The 17901-nt window shown below is 48.1% G+C and overlaps 1 protein-coding gene across 3 annotated transcripts in view; it reads left to right on the forward strand.

The window, feature by feature from the left end:
- LOC118370812 (unconventional myosin-X-like) overlaps positions 1-17674 on the forward strand; it is a 57771-nt gene extending 40097 nt beyond the window's left edge. For 2 of the 3 annotated variants that reach the window (XM_052518729.1, XM_052518731.1), the window contains 9 exons: positions 1205-1362; positions 5380-5503; positions 6033-6330; positions 9540-9747; positions 10120-10256; positions 12034-12154; positions 12843-13328; positions 13571-13762; positions 15012-17674. In XM_052518729.1, coding sequence (XP_052374689.1) covers positions 1205-1362; positions 5380-5503; positions 6033-6330; positions 9540-9747; positions 10120-10256; positions 12034-12154; positions 12843-13328; positions 13571-13762; positions 15012-15185 — 1898 coding nt within the window. In that variant the 3' untranslated portion in view covers positions 15186-17674. The remainder of the gene's footprint in view (positions 1-1204; positions 1363-5379; positions 5504-6032; positions 6331-9539; positions 9748-10119; positions 10257-12033; positions 12155-12842; positions 13329-13570; positions 13763-15011) is intronic. The other variant, XM_052518730.1, reaches the window with a different exon arrangement.
- The last annotated feature ends 227 nt before the right edge of the window (positions 17675-17901 follow it).

Below are 17901 nucleotides of genomic sequence, written 5' to 3' on the forward strand. Positions count from 1 at the left end.
TGATCAAATATTGGTAAAGATCTCAAAGCGGTCATAATGTGAGGATTTACGGTCTCCTCTCAGTTCCTGTGAGCCCAGTACACCCAGAGGAAGTCTGGAAAACGCAGTCCACTTTTCTCTCCACAACTTGTGTTTGTCTGGAACCTTCTGAGTCATCAGCACCAGAATGGGCCTTTTACCGTTTAACACCCTGAATGACAGGAATCGGAAAGGAAATACAGGTGAAATGCTATTGTTGTGTGAAGACACACCACACACACACTTCTATTACTCACCCACGACACACACACACACACACACACAAAGGCCCTCTGTGACTGTATGGAGGGGATTGTACCTTCGCCTGCTGACTTTAGACAACCACTTAAAAAATAACTAACCCAAACATTCCCCTAAATCTGCTCTGGGACTTTCCTGCAGAGAAGTCTGTACTCTGTTTTGTCCTGCACTTAGTCTAAGTACAGCTCACTGGTGGCTGTGTGTTCTGTCTGTGTTCCTCTATCAGTCTGTCCCAGCAGAGTGGTATGGACCTAATGGCTTCCTCCTTATCGCCTTACCATACAATACAATACTAGTCCCCTTTTAGGCCCAGTATCTCCTTCCACCTCTCTATCTCTCACTTGTGAGATAGATATGAATGGGGTCACACACACACACACACACTTTAGCCTCACTTGGCTTTTGAACTTGACCAATCGAAACAAAGAAAAATCAGTATGCCAAGTCACGTAGCTAGCAGGAGATCACATGGTAACAAACTCAGGGTATGATTGGCCCATGGGTCATACACTGCACTTTCTCAGTTCTTACAGGAGGTTAGGCCAGGTGTTGTGCCAGGAGTGGACACACCTCTGTCCTGACTTGGTTGTAGTCGTTTCGGTTGGGCTTAGTGGCTAATAAAGTTTGGGGACCCTCCCGGGATGATCGCTGACCGTGAAACCCAGAGAGGAAGTGAGGAAGCAGGAGTCACACCAGATATGTGGAATGTCCCATGTTCAGACCACATGAGAGGGAGAGTGGAGCAGGCTTCCTTATTTTCTGAAACCACAGTTAATTTATAAGTATAGGCCTTCGATTCTGCTCTCTATAGCTATATTGTTCTTTGAATGTTCAGTTTCTGTTTTTTTTTCATGTTTACTCATGCTTTCAGTACACGATACACTGATGACTGACTTCCCTGTGCCTGTGTGCATGTGTGTTTCAGGGTACTGGAGCATCACAGTGTATGGGCGTAAGCACTGCTACAGGCTGTACACCAAGCACTTCAACGAGGCTGTGCACTGGGCCTGCGCTGTCCAGAAGGTCATCGACACAAAAGCCCCCGTGGAGACGCCCACTCAGCTCCTGATCCGAGACATCGAGGTGAGACACACACATATGCACACACACACACACACTGCTTCACAGCATCTCGCTGCCCGCCCCTGACTAGACCACTGCCAAGCTGCCGATGACAAGGGTCACCAAACACGGACCGCAGCAACACAACGGCAACCGCGCGACCAGACTGGGCCGCGAGTCCAAAGTGTCCTCCAACTGTCGTTGCTGCTGCTTTCAGGGAATTATCTTATTCCGGCAAGCTGTGAGAGGAGGCACCCCGTAAAAGTTCCACCGGAATGTTCTGCGCTATTTTAAGGAACGTGTCATTTTTAGAGGCAAAAGGGTGGATGAAGAGGGTGTGCAAGGCAAAGCCTCATATTTGGACCTGGTCCTGGGGTGTGTACGTGTGTGTGCCCACAGAAACATGCCTCACTTAAACAAGTTATTCCATTTTTGAAGTATGATTTCATTCATCACTAAGACAAAGTCTAAGAGAAGAATACAGACCACGCTCTGCCATCACTTTGGAATTTACCAAGTGGTGTTAAGTCTATGCTTGTTTGCTATTCTGAGTTTGTGTGTTGTTGTGTGTGTATTCTTGTAAATGTGCCTTCGATCACTTGACTTCCGCCTGAACTCTTATCACGTGAGAAGGTGTTTAAAGTAGCCCTGTGTGTGTGTGTGTGGGTGCATGTGAACACCCAGATTTGTAGAGATGTGGTTGCTAGCGAGCAGAGCATGCTGGAATCTCATACAGCAGACGAATGGGTGACGAGGCACAGATAAGCACTCCCCAATTTGGCCTCTAGGGTACCTAATCTCACTGCGAGGGTCCCCAATCTCCCAGCGAGAGTCTGTGATCTGGTCCAGAGAGTTTAATCTGTCTCCTTCCATTTGCCCTGCCGGGCCCCTGCTCAGCCAACGGGAGGCCGGGTCACGGAAGGAGGAAGAGAGGGGCCCGCTTTTTAAAGTGTTGCCCCTGTCTTCTCTTCCTCCCCCTTTCCAATCCTCCTCCACCCCTTCCAACACTCTTTCTCACACTTAACACAAAGCCTAGCCGAATCCCACTGAAGGCTGGAGAACTCAACTGAACAGAACTGACACTACAGGAGAGGGGGAGTGAGGGAGGGAGAGAGGGAGGGAGAGGAAGAGAGAGGGAGGGAGAGATGGAGAGGGAGAGAATGAATAGAGGAGTTCTTTGTGTGAGAGAAGTGCTTATCTCGGAGTGTAGATGTGTGTCCCACCAGACATGGAGGTGAAGAGAGATGACCATTTCAGCCTTGGACCTCCAGTCTCTGTTGCGTGTGAAAGAGGGACAGGGAGAGGTGGCGGGGGGGGGAGAGTGAGAAGGACAAGGGAACATGTCCGTTTTTAGGACATAATGAGGATGGATGTTCTGTCGGAATCCTGTAGATTATAAATGAATCCCGTTGTCCTCTTGCGACCTCTACATAGACTGCAATGTGTTTCCCAGTGTTGAGCACTCTACAGGCACAGTATGTTCGCCTATGGTAATGTGTTGTGTATGTAGGCTGTATGTGTCTGTCCAATAGACAGTCTGCCAGTGTTCCACATGGTCCCAGTTCAGATAGACCAAAACATTTCAGAGGAATGTGTCAACTTTGCCACACAAAGGAGGGTGAATTGGGGGAAGGAGGGAGAGCAGTGGCAACATTACTAATGGTCAACAGGTGCAGGCAAGGATTGCAGTAGTGGATGCCATCTGCGTAGGGCGGCAAGAAGCCTAGCGGTTAAGAAGTTGGGCCAGTCGCTGGTCAAAAGGTCGCTGGTTTGAATCCTCGGCTGACTCTTTGAAAAATCTGTCTGTGCCCTTGAGCAAAGCACTTAACCCTAATTGCTCCTGTAAATCACTCTGGATTAGAGCTCCTGTAAATCACTCTGGATTAGAGCTCCTGTAAATCACTCTGGATTAGAGCTCCTGTAAATCACTTTGGATTAGAGCTCCTGTAAATCACTCTGGATTAGAGCTCCTGTAAATCACTCTGGATTAGAGCTCCTGTAAATCACTCTGGATTAGAGCTTCTGTAAATCACTCTGGATTAGAGCTCCTGTAAATCACTCTGGATTAGAGCTCCTGTAAATTCTGGATTAGAGCTCCTGTAAATCACTTTGCTCCTGTAAATCACTCTGGATTAGAGCTCCTGTAAATCACTCTGGATTAGAGCTCCTGTAAATCACTTTGGATTAGAGCTCCTGTAAATCACTCTGGATTAGAGCTCCTGTAAATCACTCTGGATTAGAGCTCCTGTAAATCACTCTGGATTAGAGCTTCTGTAAATCACTCTGGATTAGAGCTCCTGTAAATCACTCTTGATTAGAGCTCCTGTAAATCACTCTGGATTAGAGCGTCTGCTAAATTACTCAAATGTCATGTAAAATGTGTTTCTGTCAATGAATGTGTTTCTGTCATCTGTAGCGAGATACCACAGACATGTACAGTTGAAGTCGGATGTTTAAATACACCTTAGCCAAATACATTTCAACTCAGTTTTTCACAATTCCTGACATTTAATCCTAGTAAACATTCAATGTCTTAGGTCAGTTAGGATCACCACTTTATTTTAAGGATGTGAAATGTCAGAATAATAGTAGAGGGAATTTTTTATTTCAGCTTTTATTTCTTTCATCATATTGGGTCAGAAGTTTACATACACTCAATTAGTATTTGCTAGCATTGCCTTTAAATTCCTCCTGACAGAGCTGCTGTAATTGAGTCAGGTTTGTAGGCCTCCTTGCTCGCACACGCTTTTTCAATTGTGCCCACACATTTTCTATGGGATCGAGGTCAGGGCTTTGTGATGGTCACTCCAATACCTTGACTTTGTTGTCCTTAAGCCATTTTGCCACAACTTTGGAAGTATGCTTGGGGTCATTGTCCATTTGGAAGACCCATTTGCGACCAAGCTTTAACTTCCTGACTGATGTTTTGAGATGTTGCTTCAATATATCCATATAATTTTCTGTCCTCATGATGCCATCTATTTTGTGAAGTGCACCAGTCCCTCCTGCAGCAAAACACCCCCACAACATGATGCTGCCACCCCCATGCTTCACGGTTGGGATGGTGTTCTTCAGCTTGCAAGCCTCCCCTTTTTCCTCCAAACATAACGATGGTCATTATGGCCAAACACTTCTATTTTTGTTTCATCAGACCAGAGGACATTTCTCCAAAAAGTTGTTCTGTAATTGATTTTCACTTTTTGCACCAAAGTACGTTCATCTCTAGGAGACAGAACGTGTCTCCTTCCACGGCTGCGTGGTCCCATGGTGTTCATACTTGTGTACTATTGTTTGTACAGATGAACGTGGTACCTTCAGGTGTTTGGAAATTACTCCCAACGATGAACCAGACTTGTGGAGGTCTACAATTTTTTTTCTGAGCTCTTGGCTGATTTCTTTTCATTTTCCCATGATGTCAAGCAAAGAGGCACTGAGTTTGAGGGTAGACCTTGAAATACATCCACAGGTACACCTCCAATTTCCTCAAATGATGTCAATTAGCCTATCAGAAGCTTCTAAAGCCATGACATCATTTTCTGAAATTTTCCAAGCTGTTTAAAGGCACAGTCAACTTAGTTTATGTTAACTTCTGACCCACTGGAATTGTGATACAGTGAAATAATCTGTCTGTAAACAATTGTTGTAGGTAAAATGACTTGTGCCATGCACAAAGTAGATGTCCTAACCGACTTGCCAAAACTATAGTTGGTTAACAAGAAATTTGTGGAGTGGTTGAAAAACGAGTTTTAATGACTCCAACCTAAGTGTGTGTAAACTTCCGACTTCAACTGTAAATAGTGTCAATGATGGCGGTGTGTTTTGTTGGGTCCCCAGGTGTTTAAAAAGCGGTCATAGCTCCTCCTGCTCCATGGCCTGACTCCCACTGACCCTAGTCACCCCTGTTACCCAACACACTCTCTCTCATAGCAGCCCTGCTTGGGGCTGCTCCCAGGTCAGCTGGAATGTCAAGGAAGCTCATCTGTCACTCTCTCTCTCTCTCTTTAACTGTCTGTCTGTCTCTCTGTCTTTCTTCTCCAGGAGAACAAGTTTAACCCTGAGGTGGTAGATAATATCTACCAGCACAACCCCATCCTGAAGCACACCCAGAGCCCCCTGTATGCCCCCCTGTTGCCCTTCCCTTACGGCAGCCTGGAACACACCTGTAAGTACTACTACCATGCTACCACCAGTCCCTGCGGTCAGTGCCATGCCTGTAAACTCTGCAGTAAAACACGAGCAGTTACACACACACCCACTCACATATGAGTAATGCTGTCACATGCTCATTGACATGCCCAGTAATCATACACTGTAACAGACTCACTTATAGACTTACCATTGAGTTAGTCCTACCTGCCTGCGTGCCAAGTCGAGTTGAGTGAGACAGCTAAGATAAGGCATGATGAGAAATGGCCACTAAAGCTTAGTCGTTCCACCAATAGACATCACAGAAGCAGGATCATCTATTCTCAAACATGCTGACTGGTCTAGTCTGGTCTAATTCCTAATTCTCCCACCCCCACAGACCACAGCGGTACTGGTCCTGGTCTAACTCCTAATTCCCCCTCCCCCCAGACCACAGCGGTACTGGTCTAGTCTGGTCTAACTCCTAATTCCCCCCCCACACACACAGACCACAGCGGTACTGGTCTAGTCTGGTCTAATGCCTAATCCCCCCCCCCCCCACACAGACCACAGCGGTAAGGGCTACGCCACGGTGCGGGAGGAAGCGGTGAAGCTCTTCAACTGTCTGCAGCAGCTGGAGTCTGCGCGGGACCCGGTGCCTCTGATCCAGGGCGTGCTGCAGACCTGTCTGGACCTGCGGCCGCTCCGGGACGAGGTCTACTGCCAGCTGGTGAAGCAGACCAGCTGCACGCCGCAGCCCCACACCGCCGCACACCTCCGCTACTGGCAGCTCCTCACCTGCATGAGCTGCACCTTCCTGCCCGGCCCCGCCGTGCTTAAATACCTGCGCTTCCACCTCAAGAGGTGACACACACAACATATAACACAACACCCTCGACAGGAGGTGTAATTCTTCCTCTACCCATCCACCTAGCTCTGTCGTAGCCTGCGGAAAACTTTAAGGCATCAGCTGGTTTCACCAACAATAGAACGTCTTTGGTGTTGACAGGTGTGTCTGTACCCTGTCACAGAAATGATTGGAGAGGTGAGGGGGGAATAGGGCTGCGGTACGAGGGAGAAATGGGAGTCAGGGTGTGGGCCAGAAGGGTGCCAGTAGCATGGGGACCCACCGTGGGAGGAGACAGAAGACAAGCCTGCTCACCACCAGTTACATATAGTAGTGTGATATGCCCTCACGTTGTTACTGCACGACCCCAGACAGATCCAGTGTTTTCGGAGTGGATTTGCAGCTCTGAATTAGCCACATGCTAAGCTATATTAACAGTGCTAATCTTTGGCCTGAAGCCTCTGTTGGACTGCAAGTCATAAAGCACTATATATGATGCCCATGTTTACATTGCGACTCAGTATCAGGCCAAAGCTAATGGAACAGTTGCAATATACAGCACACTGAGGCATCCACCACTCAGAGCTAGAACACACTGTCTCTCACGGTAGGGGTTGTATGTACTGTGCCGTCGGGAAAGTATTCAGACCCCTTGAAAAAATCCTCAGCAATCTACACACAATACCCCATAATGACAAAGCGAAAACAGGTTTTTAGATATTTTTGCAAATGTATTAAAAACAAAAAACAGAAATACCTTCTTTACATAAGTGTTCAGACCCTTTGCTATGAAAGTCGAAATTGAGCTCAGGTGCAACCTGTTTCCATTAATCATCCTTGAGATGTTTCTACAACTTGATTGAGCTCCAAGACTGGATTGTTTCGAGGTACAGATCTGGGGTAGCAAAACATTTCAGCAACATTGAAGGACTCCAAGAAAACAGTGGCCTACACCGTTCGTCAGTGGAAGAAGTTTGGAACCGCCAGGACTCTTCCTAGAGTTGGCTGCCCGGCCAAACTGAACAACCGGGGGAGAAGGGCCTTGGTCAGGGAGGTGACCAAGAACCCGATGGTCCCTCTGACAGAGCTCCAGAGTTCCTCTGTGTAGATGGGAGAACCTTCTCTGCAGCACTCCACCAATCAGGCTTTTATTGTATAGTGGCCAGACGGAAGCTACTCCTCAGTAAAAGGCATATAACAGCTGGCTTGGAGCTAGCCAAAAAGCACCTAAAGACAAGTTTCTCTGGTCTGATGAGACCAAGATTTGGCCTGAATGCCAAGCGTCACGTTATGGAGCAAACCTGCCACCATCCCTACAGTGAAGCACGGTGGTGGCAGCATCATGCTGTGGAGATGTTTTTCAGTGGCAGGGGCTGGGAGACTTGTCAGTATCGAGGCAAAGATGAATGGAGAAAAGTACAGAGAGATCCTTGATGAAAACCTGCTCGAGGACCTCAGACTGGGGTGAAGGTTCACCTTCCAACAGGACAACGACCCTAAGCACACAGCCAAGACAACACAGGAGTTGTCTGAATGTCCTTGAGTGGCCCAGCCAGAGCCCGGACTTAAACTCAATCAAACATCTCTGAAGAGACAACCTGACAGAGCTTGAGAGGATGTGCAGAGAAGAATGAGAAACTCCCCAAAAACAGGTGTACCAAGCTTGTAACGTCATACCCAAGAAGACTCGAGGCTGTAATCGCTGCCAAAGGTGCTTTAACAAAGTACAAAGGGTCTGATAAAGATAAAGGGTCTGAATACTTATGTAAATGTCATATTTCTGTTTTTTATTTTTAATAAATATGCAAACATTTCTAAAAACCTGTTTTTGCTTTGTCATTATGTGGTATTGTGTGTAGATTGACGAGGAAAATAATACTATTTAATACTTTTTAGAATAAGGGTGTAACGTAACAAAATGTGGAAAAAGTCAAGGGGTCTGAATACTTTCTGAATGTACTGTATGTTTGGCATGGGTAAGTATGGCAGTTGAATTTTCACAGTATAGCTAGCTAGCAGCCTCCGGGGTCAGCCTAAATACAAGGTGGTGGGTTATGCAGCAGCGCTGCTATAAAGAGATAGGGTCAGTGTTTCCCTGAGACCTCTGTGAGAGAGTGTTGAGGCTGAACCCACAGCTGGACAGAACTGGAGCTGCACACTGGGCAGAGGGCCCAGAGACTGAGCCCCCCTCCCCCTCTACCCCTATGGTGTCCTGAGAACCCCCCCCCCAGGGAATGTCCCCAGTCGGAGAAGGGTCGGCATGAGCCCTGCGTGGGTGGAGGAGAGGAGGTTGGGCTGGCGGGTGGGGGTGGGGGCAGACGGAAAGGGATCACACAGCACAGCCTCCCTCAGTGGAACATTCCTAATTATGTTTGAGCAGCAGGACAAAACCCACCCTGTGCCCCGTAATGAGACAGAGGAACAGAGAGGGGAGTGAGAGGGCCTCTCTCTCTCTCTCTCTCTCTCTCTCTCTCTCTCTCTCTCTCTCTCTCTCTCTCTCTCTCTCTCTCTCTCTCTCTCTCTCTCTCTCTCTCTCTCTCTCCATTTGGCTGTCTGAAGTGTCTGAGACTCCACTCATTCACCCCCTTTCTCACTCCAGCTCTTCTCTGTTCTCTGTGCTGTATATTTTGGGACGGACACTGTAGTATAATTGCTTCCTTCCCCAACTTCTACCCTTCCATGTTTGTGCTGGGGTGAGCTCATGGCTCGGTCAGGTCATCTTTCACACCTCTGACATTCTTGCGTGTGTTGGAGATTTTCGGCCCATTGAAGGTTGACCCCCCCCCCCTCACCTTCCCTGGCCACTCCGCTGGGAGGAAGTGGCAGGTCACTCTGGTTCACGTGAGCGGAAACACCTGTTTCTGTAAAGAGCGCTGCTGAAAGTCAAACATGTTTTCTTTCCCTTTTTACAGTCTCTTTGAAGGATGGAGGGAGGAGAGCCTTTTAAGTCTGAGAGCCAAAGTGAGAACATTGGTCGTTCCTCGCCTCATTGACTTCTCAGTATTGCCAACACGAAAGAAAATAAAGATGGCTTATGTTGAACTGAAAGGATGACGCAAATCCAGTTAAAATAATTTAACGGTTTACAGGCCTCGCATTATCAATATTTGAATCACTGACGTGCTTCAGTTTGCCTTTTGAAATGTAGTGGAGCTTCATTTAGTCATACACACACACACTCACCCGGCTCACTCCCGTGTCTCCTCTCTCCCCTCCCGTGGTCCAGGATCCAGAGCCAATTTCCGGAGTCTGAGATGGATAACTATGCGTCGTTCATCGGGGAGGCTCTGGAGAAGACACGGTGTCGGGAATGTGTTCCCTCCTGGGAGGAGATCCAGGTGCTGATGGGGAGACAGGAGATGCTGTGTACAGTTCACTACCCAGGACCAGGCTCCTGTCAGCTCCACATCAGCTCACACACCACCGCCAACGAGGTGAGGGGGCACCTCTCTATCATCTCTCTATCATCTCTGTCTCTACCAAGATCTACGAACACCCTCTCCAATCTAGTTGACCTTTGTGGAGACTTGCACTGTAAAGTGTTGTCCCCACTCCTTACCAGACCCAGCAAGTTGGGGACTGCCTGTACTCCTCAAGACACTCTCTCTGTCTCTCTCTCTCTCTCTCTCTCTCTCTCTCTCTCTCTCTCTCTCTCTCTCTCTCTCTCTCTCTCTCTCTCTCTCTCTCCTCTCTTTCTCACTCTCCACCTTTCTCTGTTCTCTCTCTCTTCCCCCTGCCTCTGTTCTCTCTCTCTCTCTCTCTCTCTCGCGCTATCGCTCTCTCTCTCTCTCTCTCTCCTCTGCTAGGTGGTGAGGAGGATGTTGGAGAAGCTGGGTCTGAAGGAGAGCAGAAACACGTTTTCCCTGTTTGAGCAGAACGCCCACTGGGAGAGAGCTGTAGGGGGCAGCACCATCATCGCTGACATCCTCACCAGGTTTGAAAAGTAAATATTGCGCAGACAGGCAGACAGACAGGCAGACAGACAGGCAGACATCAGTACGAGGTTAGAAAAGTTGGCCTACTCCAGAATTGAATGAGAACTCATCTATTATATGTATGTGCCATGAATCCAAGCTATGTCCCGTAGAACAACAGACAGAGGAATCTGAAGTCGCTGATTGATAGTGTCATTGATAGTGTCATTTTTATTTTTTAAATTTGATGTATTTTCATTTGATTGATTGATTTTTTTCGGGGGTGCTTCAGCTTTAATATTGCAGATAGATTGTGGATTCTATCAATTTAATTGTCCGCATCATTTACAATTTGTATCATTATTATTTTCCCCTGACCCTACCACCCCTCCCCAAATTAGAGTAAACTAATGAACAACAACACCGAGGCTTTTACTTCCAGCTAATACATACTAGTTACATTTTACCGACACAGTATATTTGACTATCCCGTTTTGATTTCTAATTGCCATATATTTCTCAACTGTGCTGTAATGTTTCACAAAAGTTCTATACTTTTCTATTCTCCTAGTTTCTACAGATAGATAGTATCATTTGTTTTTTTCTTCTCCTGTGGTCCAGCTCTCATGCTGTAAATGAACCAAGTCCCTGGTAACTGCTGACCTTGCTGTCTCATTTGTCAAACACAAACTGACACCATGCTGGGAAAGTAGTGGGCTTGTGTCACCATGTCTGTTTCTCTGCAGTCAGAGCACCCACTGTACACTCAATGTGACACCGATGTCATGTGCTTGTGTAAGGATAAGTCTCAGTGTGGCAGATAAGGAGTGAATTCAGCTGGAATAGAAGGGCTCAGTGTTGTTCTAAGAGGTGCGCGTGTGTCTACAGTCTACAGAGCTAAGAGTGACAGGGTAAACATACCAAATGTAGCTAGTCACTGTTAGTCATCATCCGCTGCAGCACATGGTGATGTCACAGACAGGAAGCAATGGGGTGGTGGGATATTGACCTGGCCAGCCAGTTGGGGAGTTCTCATGCATGCAAGTGTGTGTGTGCGTATGTGTGTGCGTGCATGCTCGTCTGTGTGTTGTTTTCCCACCCGTCACCCCTGCTAACCCCTTGTGTTCCTCCTCCTCTCTCTCTCTCTCTCTCTCTCTCCCTCTCTCTCTCTCTCTCTCTCTCTCTCTCTCTCTCTCTCTCTCTCTCTCTCTCTCTCTCTCTCTCTCTCTCTCTCTCTCTCTCTCTCTCTCTCTCTCTCTCTCTCACTCTCTCTCCCTCTCTCTCTTCTCTCTCACTTTCTCTCTCCCTCTCTCTATCTTCTCTCTCCTCTCTCTCTCTCTCTCTCTCTCTCTCTCTCTCTCTCTCTCTCTCTCTCCCCTCTCTCCCCTCTCTCCCCTCTCTCTCTCTCTCTCCCTCTCTCCCCCTCTCTCTCTCTCTCCCTCTCTCCCCCCTCTCTCTCTTTCTCTCTCTCTCCCTCTCTCCCTCTCTCTCTCTCTCTCTCTCTCTCCTCTCTCTCTCTCTCTCTCTCTCTCTCTCTCTCTCTCTCTCTCTCTCTCTCTCTCTCTCTCTCTCTCTCTCTCTCTCTCCCTCTCCCCCTCTCTCCCCCTCTCTCTCTCTCTCCCTCTCTCCCCCTCTCTCTCTCTCTCCCTCTCTCTCCCCCTCTCTCTCTTTCTCTCTCTCTCCCTCTCTCTCCCTCTCTCTCTCTCTCTCTCTCTCTCTCTCTCTCTCTCTCCCTCTTTCTCTCTCTCTCTCTCTCTCCCTCTCCCTCCCTCCCTCCCTCCCTCCCATCCTACCCTCCCTCTCCAGCCTGTCTGCCAAAGAGCCAGACTCAGACTCCCAGTGGAGGCTTTGCTTCAAACTCTACTGCCTTCTGGATGCTGACACCATATCTGTTGACAGTATCGAGTACCTCTTCCTCTTTGAACAGGTAACAAACCTCACAGAGAGAGAGAGAGAGGGGGAGAGAGTGAGAGAGAGAGAGAGAGAGAGAGAGAGAGAGAGAGAGAGAGAGAGAGAGAGAGAGAGAGAGAGAGAGAGAGAGAGAGAGAGAGAGAGAGAGAGAGAGAGAGAGAGAGAGAAGAGAGAGAGAAAGAGGGGGGAGATTGGCGCCTCTATTTCCTGTGTTATTGTCAATGTTAAATTAGACTTTAGTGGCTGTTCCAATAATGATAACGAGACATTTTAATAGCTTTGGCCAGTGACTCATTCCTAGTATTTCACTGCGTTATTACGTTTCACTTAACAGTCGTTAAAATCTTGCTATGCACAATAGTAATTTAACACAATGCTTTAAAAACATGAGTAAGGCCATTGGCTGCACTGCTGAGAGCCCAGGCTGCACTGCTGAGAGTCCATTAGTACATTCTTCCTGAGGACAGTTATAAAATAGTTATGGGCCTGAGTAAAACAGGGTGGGGTACAACTATTATGGATGGAAGGAGAGCGTTACTGACACGCTGTCCCCATCTCTTTACCCGCTTCTATTTTTCTCTCTCTTTTAAACCCCCCCTCCACTCCACTCTCCACTCTTCATTTTCTTAAATCTCACTCATGCTCTCTTTCTCTATCCTCCTCTATGTCTCTCTTCTTCTCTCCCCCTCTCTCTCTCCCTGCAGTGCCATGAGATGGTGGTGCGAGGTCAGCTCCCAGCCGGTGAGGAGGACCTCCAGACCCTGGCTGCCCTGCGGCTTCAGTCTGTGATCGGGGACTTCAGCACCCACTCCCCCTGCCCCCCTCTGGACGAGCTCTTCCCCGGCCACATGGTGGAGGCCCGGCTCCTCATGCCCCCCTGTGCCCCCCCCGCCCTCCTCCCCGGCACCCAGACCCCGGGCCAGGGCTGCCCCCAGCGCTTCCCCGGGGGTCTCCTGGGAGGGGCGTTGTGGAACCATACGGCCACTGCAGCCCACAAGCAGAAGGTGGAGCAGAACCTGCGGCTACGCAGCCGTCTGAAGGAGGAGGCTGCGGCCATCATGAGCACCATTGTGGAGTGCTGGAAGGGCCTGGCCGGGTACAGCAGGAGGGACAGTATGACTGCCTACCTCACCATCGCACGCCAGTGGTCTGGCTTTGGCTGCACACTCTATGAGGTGGACTTCTATATTGTGAGTATAACTCCTTTCTCCGTCTACACAGATAAGTGAGTTGAGCGTAAAGAGAGATTATAGTACTGACCTCTTTCGCCCTCTTGCTCTCTCTTTCTATCTTTCTCTCCCTCTCTCTCTCTCTCTCTCTCTCTCTCTCTCTCTCTCTCTCTCTCTCTCTCTCTCTCTCTCTCTCTCTCTCTCTCTCTCTCTCTCTCTCTCTCTCTCTCTCTCTCTCTTTATCTCCCTCTCTCGCTCTCTAGAGTTCGACAGGTAGTTTCTCTCAGAAGCTGTGGCTGGGTGTGGCAGCGACGTGTGTGTCTCTGTACAGGCAGGGCGAGGCGGAGGCTCTGGAGTCCTTCCCCTACGGACAGATCTGCTCCTACGGCGTCTCCGACAGCAACACCTTCAAGATCACCGCCGGCGACCGAGACCTGCTGTTTGAAACTACCAAGGTGGGCGAACAAAAGCTCATAGCAGGAGGCATTGTGTGTACTAATGATACATCTGTCACTCACAGACACATAGCGGAGTCTGTAGGTGGAATTAAACCTGAAAAGGTCTTTGATTGACTCCAGTTGTTCTCCTCATTCGGGCCGCATACAGCAGTGAGCCTCTTTATTGTGCCTGGTGAATGGCCTCTATTCCTGATCACAGTGACACGTTGTGCACAGTCATTGAAACAGCCACTCTGCCTGCTCATGATGTTATTCCACCCACAGCGCCCTGACCCACGTGCAAAAACAGTAATTAATCGTGATTTAAACGAGAGTACACAGCCTGCCTCTCTCTCTGCCACCAGAATCAACCACCAAGAGTCTTACTTCCTGTTATTAAATACTAAGCGGGGGTGAGTTTTTTTCTTTGCGGTGTTAGACTAAAATATTAGCCCATAACATTTCCCAGAAACCTGGATATTTCCCCAAACAGCTAATTATTTTTTTCTTTGTGAGAACAAATCATCCGTTCATTCTGCAGATTTGCTTGCATCTTCCCACGCGGAACAAAGCCCTCTCTGTGATCTCTCTCTCACGGGGCACAAGAGTGGCTTTTATTTATTTATTGGGGCAGCAGAACAGGCAAATTGGAGGCCAGCTAAAGGAGGGTGATACTTTTCTGAACTATGGGGCTCACATTGCTCTGTATTAAACTTAGAGGATTTAAGTGGATTGGGCAGAGTTCACCAGGAACATACGATCATGAGCTAATGCAATATTTTGCTGTGACCTTAAGGACAGATATAAAACCCAGCTGAAACACAGACATGATATGTTGAAATGCAATTACCCATCTGCCTTTGTTGTTGTTAGGGTTGTGTCTTACTGAAGTTCAGTCCAGTGGTGTGAGTGCTGGTGCTGCTGCAGAATGTGCCAAGGCACATCACGCTCTGACCATCCCTGGAGGATTGTGTCTGTTCCAGCAGCAGCTGGATGACATCATCTCTCCCCTCCCTCCCATGATGGTGCCAGACACAGACATTGAGAAAGCCACTCCTCACACTGTCACCAGTCTGATTCTCTGTTCTCTCTCTCTCTCTCCCCTTCTGTTCTCTCTCACTTTTTCGTTCTTTCTCTGTTCTCTGTTCTCCCTCTCTTTCTCTCTCTCCACCTTTCTCTGTTCTCTCTCTCTTCCCCCTGCCTCTGTTCTCTCTCTCCCTCTCTCTCTCTCTCTCTCTCTCTCTCTCTCTCTCTCTCTCTCTCACAGCTGACTGAGATCATGCAGCTGATGAATGCCTATTTCAGTGCCATCCGTCGCCAGCGTGGGAGGGGCGACGACGTGGTGAGCATCACAGAGGGCACTGCCATCGAGGTGGGCTTCCACCACCTCCCCCCGACACCCACCCCCACCCTGCTGGAGCTGCCCTCGCACCCCGTGTGAAGAGCACTCCTTCCCCCTGTCCTCAGCTCACACGCAGCCTCCTCGGAGCCCAGCCCCAGCCTAGCGGACCCTGCGCCTGCTTCCTCCACCTCCTCCACTGGGAACAGCACCACAGCCAAAACAAAGAGAAGGCTGTTTTTACTCCTCATCCGTGAAAATAAACCTCGCTGAGAGTTCCAACTGAAGGAGCGAGAAGGGGAGGAGCCTGTTTTGTAAGTGAGGCTAGAAACCCACAGAAACCAATGTGGGTGCTGATGAGGTGTCACCACCTCCCCCATCCTGCCACACAACCTCTGTTCTCACATGGGAGATCCGGCACCCCGACAACGTGAGGCACGGGACCCGAAGCTGTGGCTCCTTATCTCCTAGAACTCACAGGGCCATACTTCAGGGAGACACACTGTTGCCTAGACACAAGAGTTCATCTACAGTTCCCCAACCAGTTATACCGCTCACCTAGAGACACGGAGCAGAGCAGAGGACAAACTGCTTGAGGGAGCGCTGTGAACGTGCCTCTGCTATGTTGTTCTACATGCCGTGCTCTGCCTTTCCTAGAAGATTAGCGCCCTTTCCTAGAATATCCGTCATGCAATAGAAAGGGGGGGTGGAATCAGACTGACTGACTCACACCCACACTTTCACCTCCTCTCTCTCTCTCTCTCTCTCTCTCTCGCACACACACTCTGAAAGGGTCTGTTTTCATAAAGACCCCAGCCAGGATTGCATTACCTAGAACTGTCGATGTAGCAAGCCGTGTGAACTGGAACTTGAACCAGATGATGGAGCACAGTAAGTCACTCTGGCTGTCAAAGACAGAACTGCTCCTGCTGGTACTGTCTGCTGGGTGGGAGAGACTACTGGATGGGACACTTTGATTGGACGAGACTACAGGATGGGACACTTTGATTGGACGAGATGTTATAAAGGACCCAGCCTAATGCTGTGTAAGAAACTATAGGATCTTGGGCTATGACTTGTCTGTTGGTTCTACCAAACACTCTGATTTACCCCCCCTTTTGTCAACTTGCTGCTTGCCCGAGCTATCACCCCAACATGAAACTATGGCTAACACTTGGCTAACACTTGATAGGAGCATTTTAAATATCTTGTCTGTTAATTTTTAATAGTTAAGTGATCCAATTTTGATCTTATATCTACAATTTAAGGGTGGAACTGTTATTTCCCAGTCTCTGTTTCAGTGGGGAACATATTCGGTGTGGATGGAAATGAGCTGTTTTAAGTCCGCACTCTGAAGAATTGATGTCCTAACCTAACCCCCAGCCAGTAACATGGACCATCCCAACCACAATGCAGACCCCTGTCTTTTCTCTGCTGTGCCGACATACAGAACCAATGCTGTCCTGACTATTGATGCGTTTTTAGTATTATTTATGTACACACTTTGTGACACATTGTTTGGTGTAGTCTTTTTATTTCATCCATTTTGTATGTCTTAAATGAGGACCTGATTTTTGTTTTTTGAAATTTTTAGTATGGCTTTGAAATGATCCCATTAATGTCTCATCTAGATCCATTAGATCACTGTACTAATCAGCCATGTGATCCTATAAAAGCTTAAGGGCTCTATACAATCTGTATCGTGGAAGTTCAGCGTTTAAAGGCAACGTTCCCGCATTAGCGGAGACTCCATTCACGGTAAACGCTGCATGACTCAATTGGAAATGACTTTCTATCGTACCATCTGTACCGCTTCAGCGACAGATTGAGTAAAGCCCTAAGCTACCTTATTGCCACAAACCCACAGCACGTTGCCCTTCTGTGTTCACTACATGGCTGGTAGACTTTGTCCAAGTTCATTAAAGTTACCAAAAAGTCCTGTTTTGAGCATGGACCAAAGATAAGTTCTGCTGTAAGCTTTCTCCAGAGAATATACCCAGACGTTAGATAGTTACACCCCAAATATTACACCCTAACGTCATCTAGACCAATAGAAGTTCTGCTTTCTCCAGAGAATATACCCAGACGTTAGATCTGGCACCTCAAATGTTAAACCCCAACGTCATCTAGACCAATAGAAGTTTTAGTTATGTTGTAATACAGAAGTATATTAGGAACCCTGGCTGTGGTGAGCTTTCATTTTCCCTAACCCGCCTGCCCCTATACCTGGCAGCCAGACTTGGAGGTCTTCCTCAGGTGGAAGGACCCACCATGGCACAGCCAGCCCTGCCTCCTGCCCATACGATATGCAGGCAGTCACTGTCCAGTCAAGCCGTCGCTTTTTATACTGCAGCTGCAGGCAGCTACGCTCACGGTCTCGGAGATCCCTCCCTCCGTGGAACTATGAAAAGGAAGACAAGAGTCCAACCTGAACCTGGCTTTGTTTAAAGCTTGTTTGTACACCGCATGGTACCTTCTGTATGTAATGTGTGTATAGTCAATTGCACTATTGTTTTTTTTTTAACTAACTTGGATGTGCAATAAGTAAACTATAAAGACTATGTAATTAATTAAAAAGCAGCACCATTGTACCATACTGTTTTGTTATTGTTTTAAGGCTCAGTATCCCTGAAAAACAAAGCCACTCTCATTGATGCCCTAGTTACAGTCCATAGTTAGGTTCTCAACCGGAGCTGCCTGGCAGAGGGGATGGATTTTGGTGCCAGCAACCAGACAGGTTTCTAAAATCTCTCCTTCTGAATAGTCAGCATCTTAGGTTGACACAATGGACTTGACCTGCTTGACCGAGCAGGTATCG

This window comes from Oncorhynchus keta, chromosome 5, assembly GCF_023373465.1.
Source record: "Oncorhynchus keta strain PuntledgeMale-10-30-2019 chromosome 5, Oket_V2, whole genome shotgun sequence".
Lineage (NCBI taxonomy): Eukaryota > Metazoa > Chordata > Actinopteri > Salmoniformes > Salmonidae > Oncorhynchus > Oncorhynchus keta.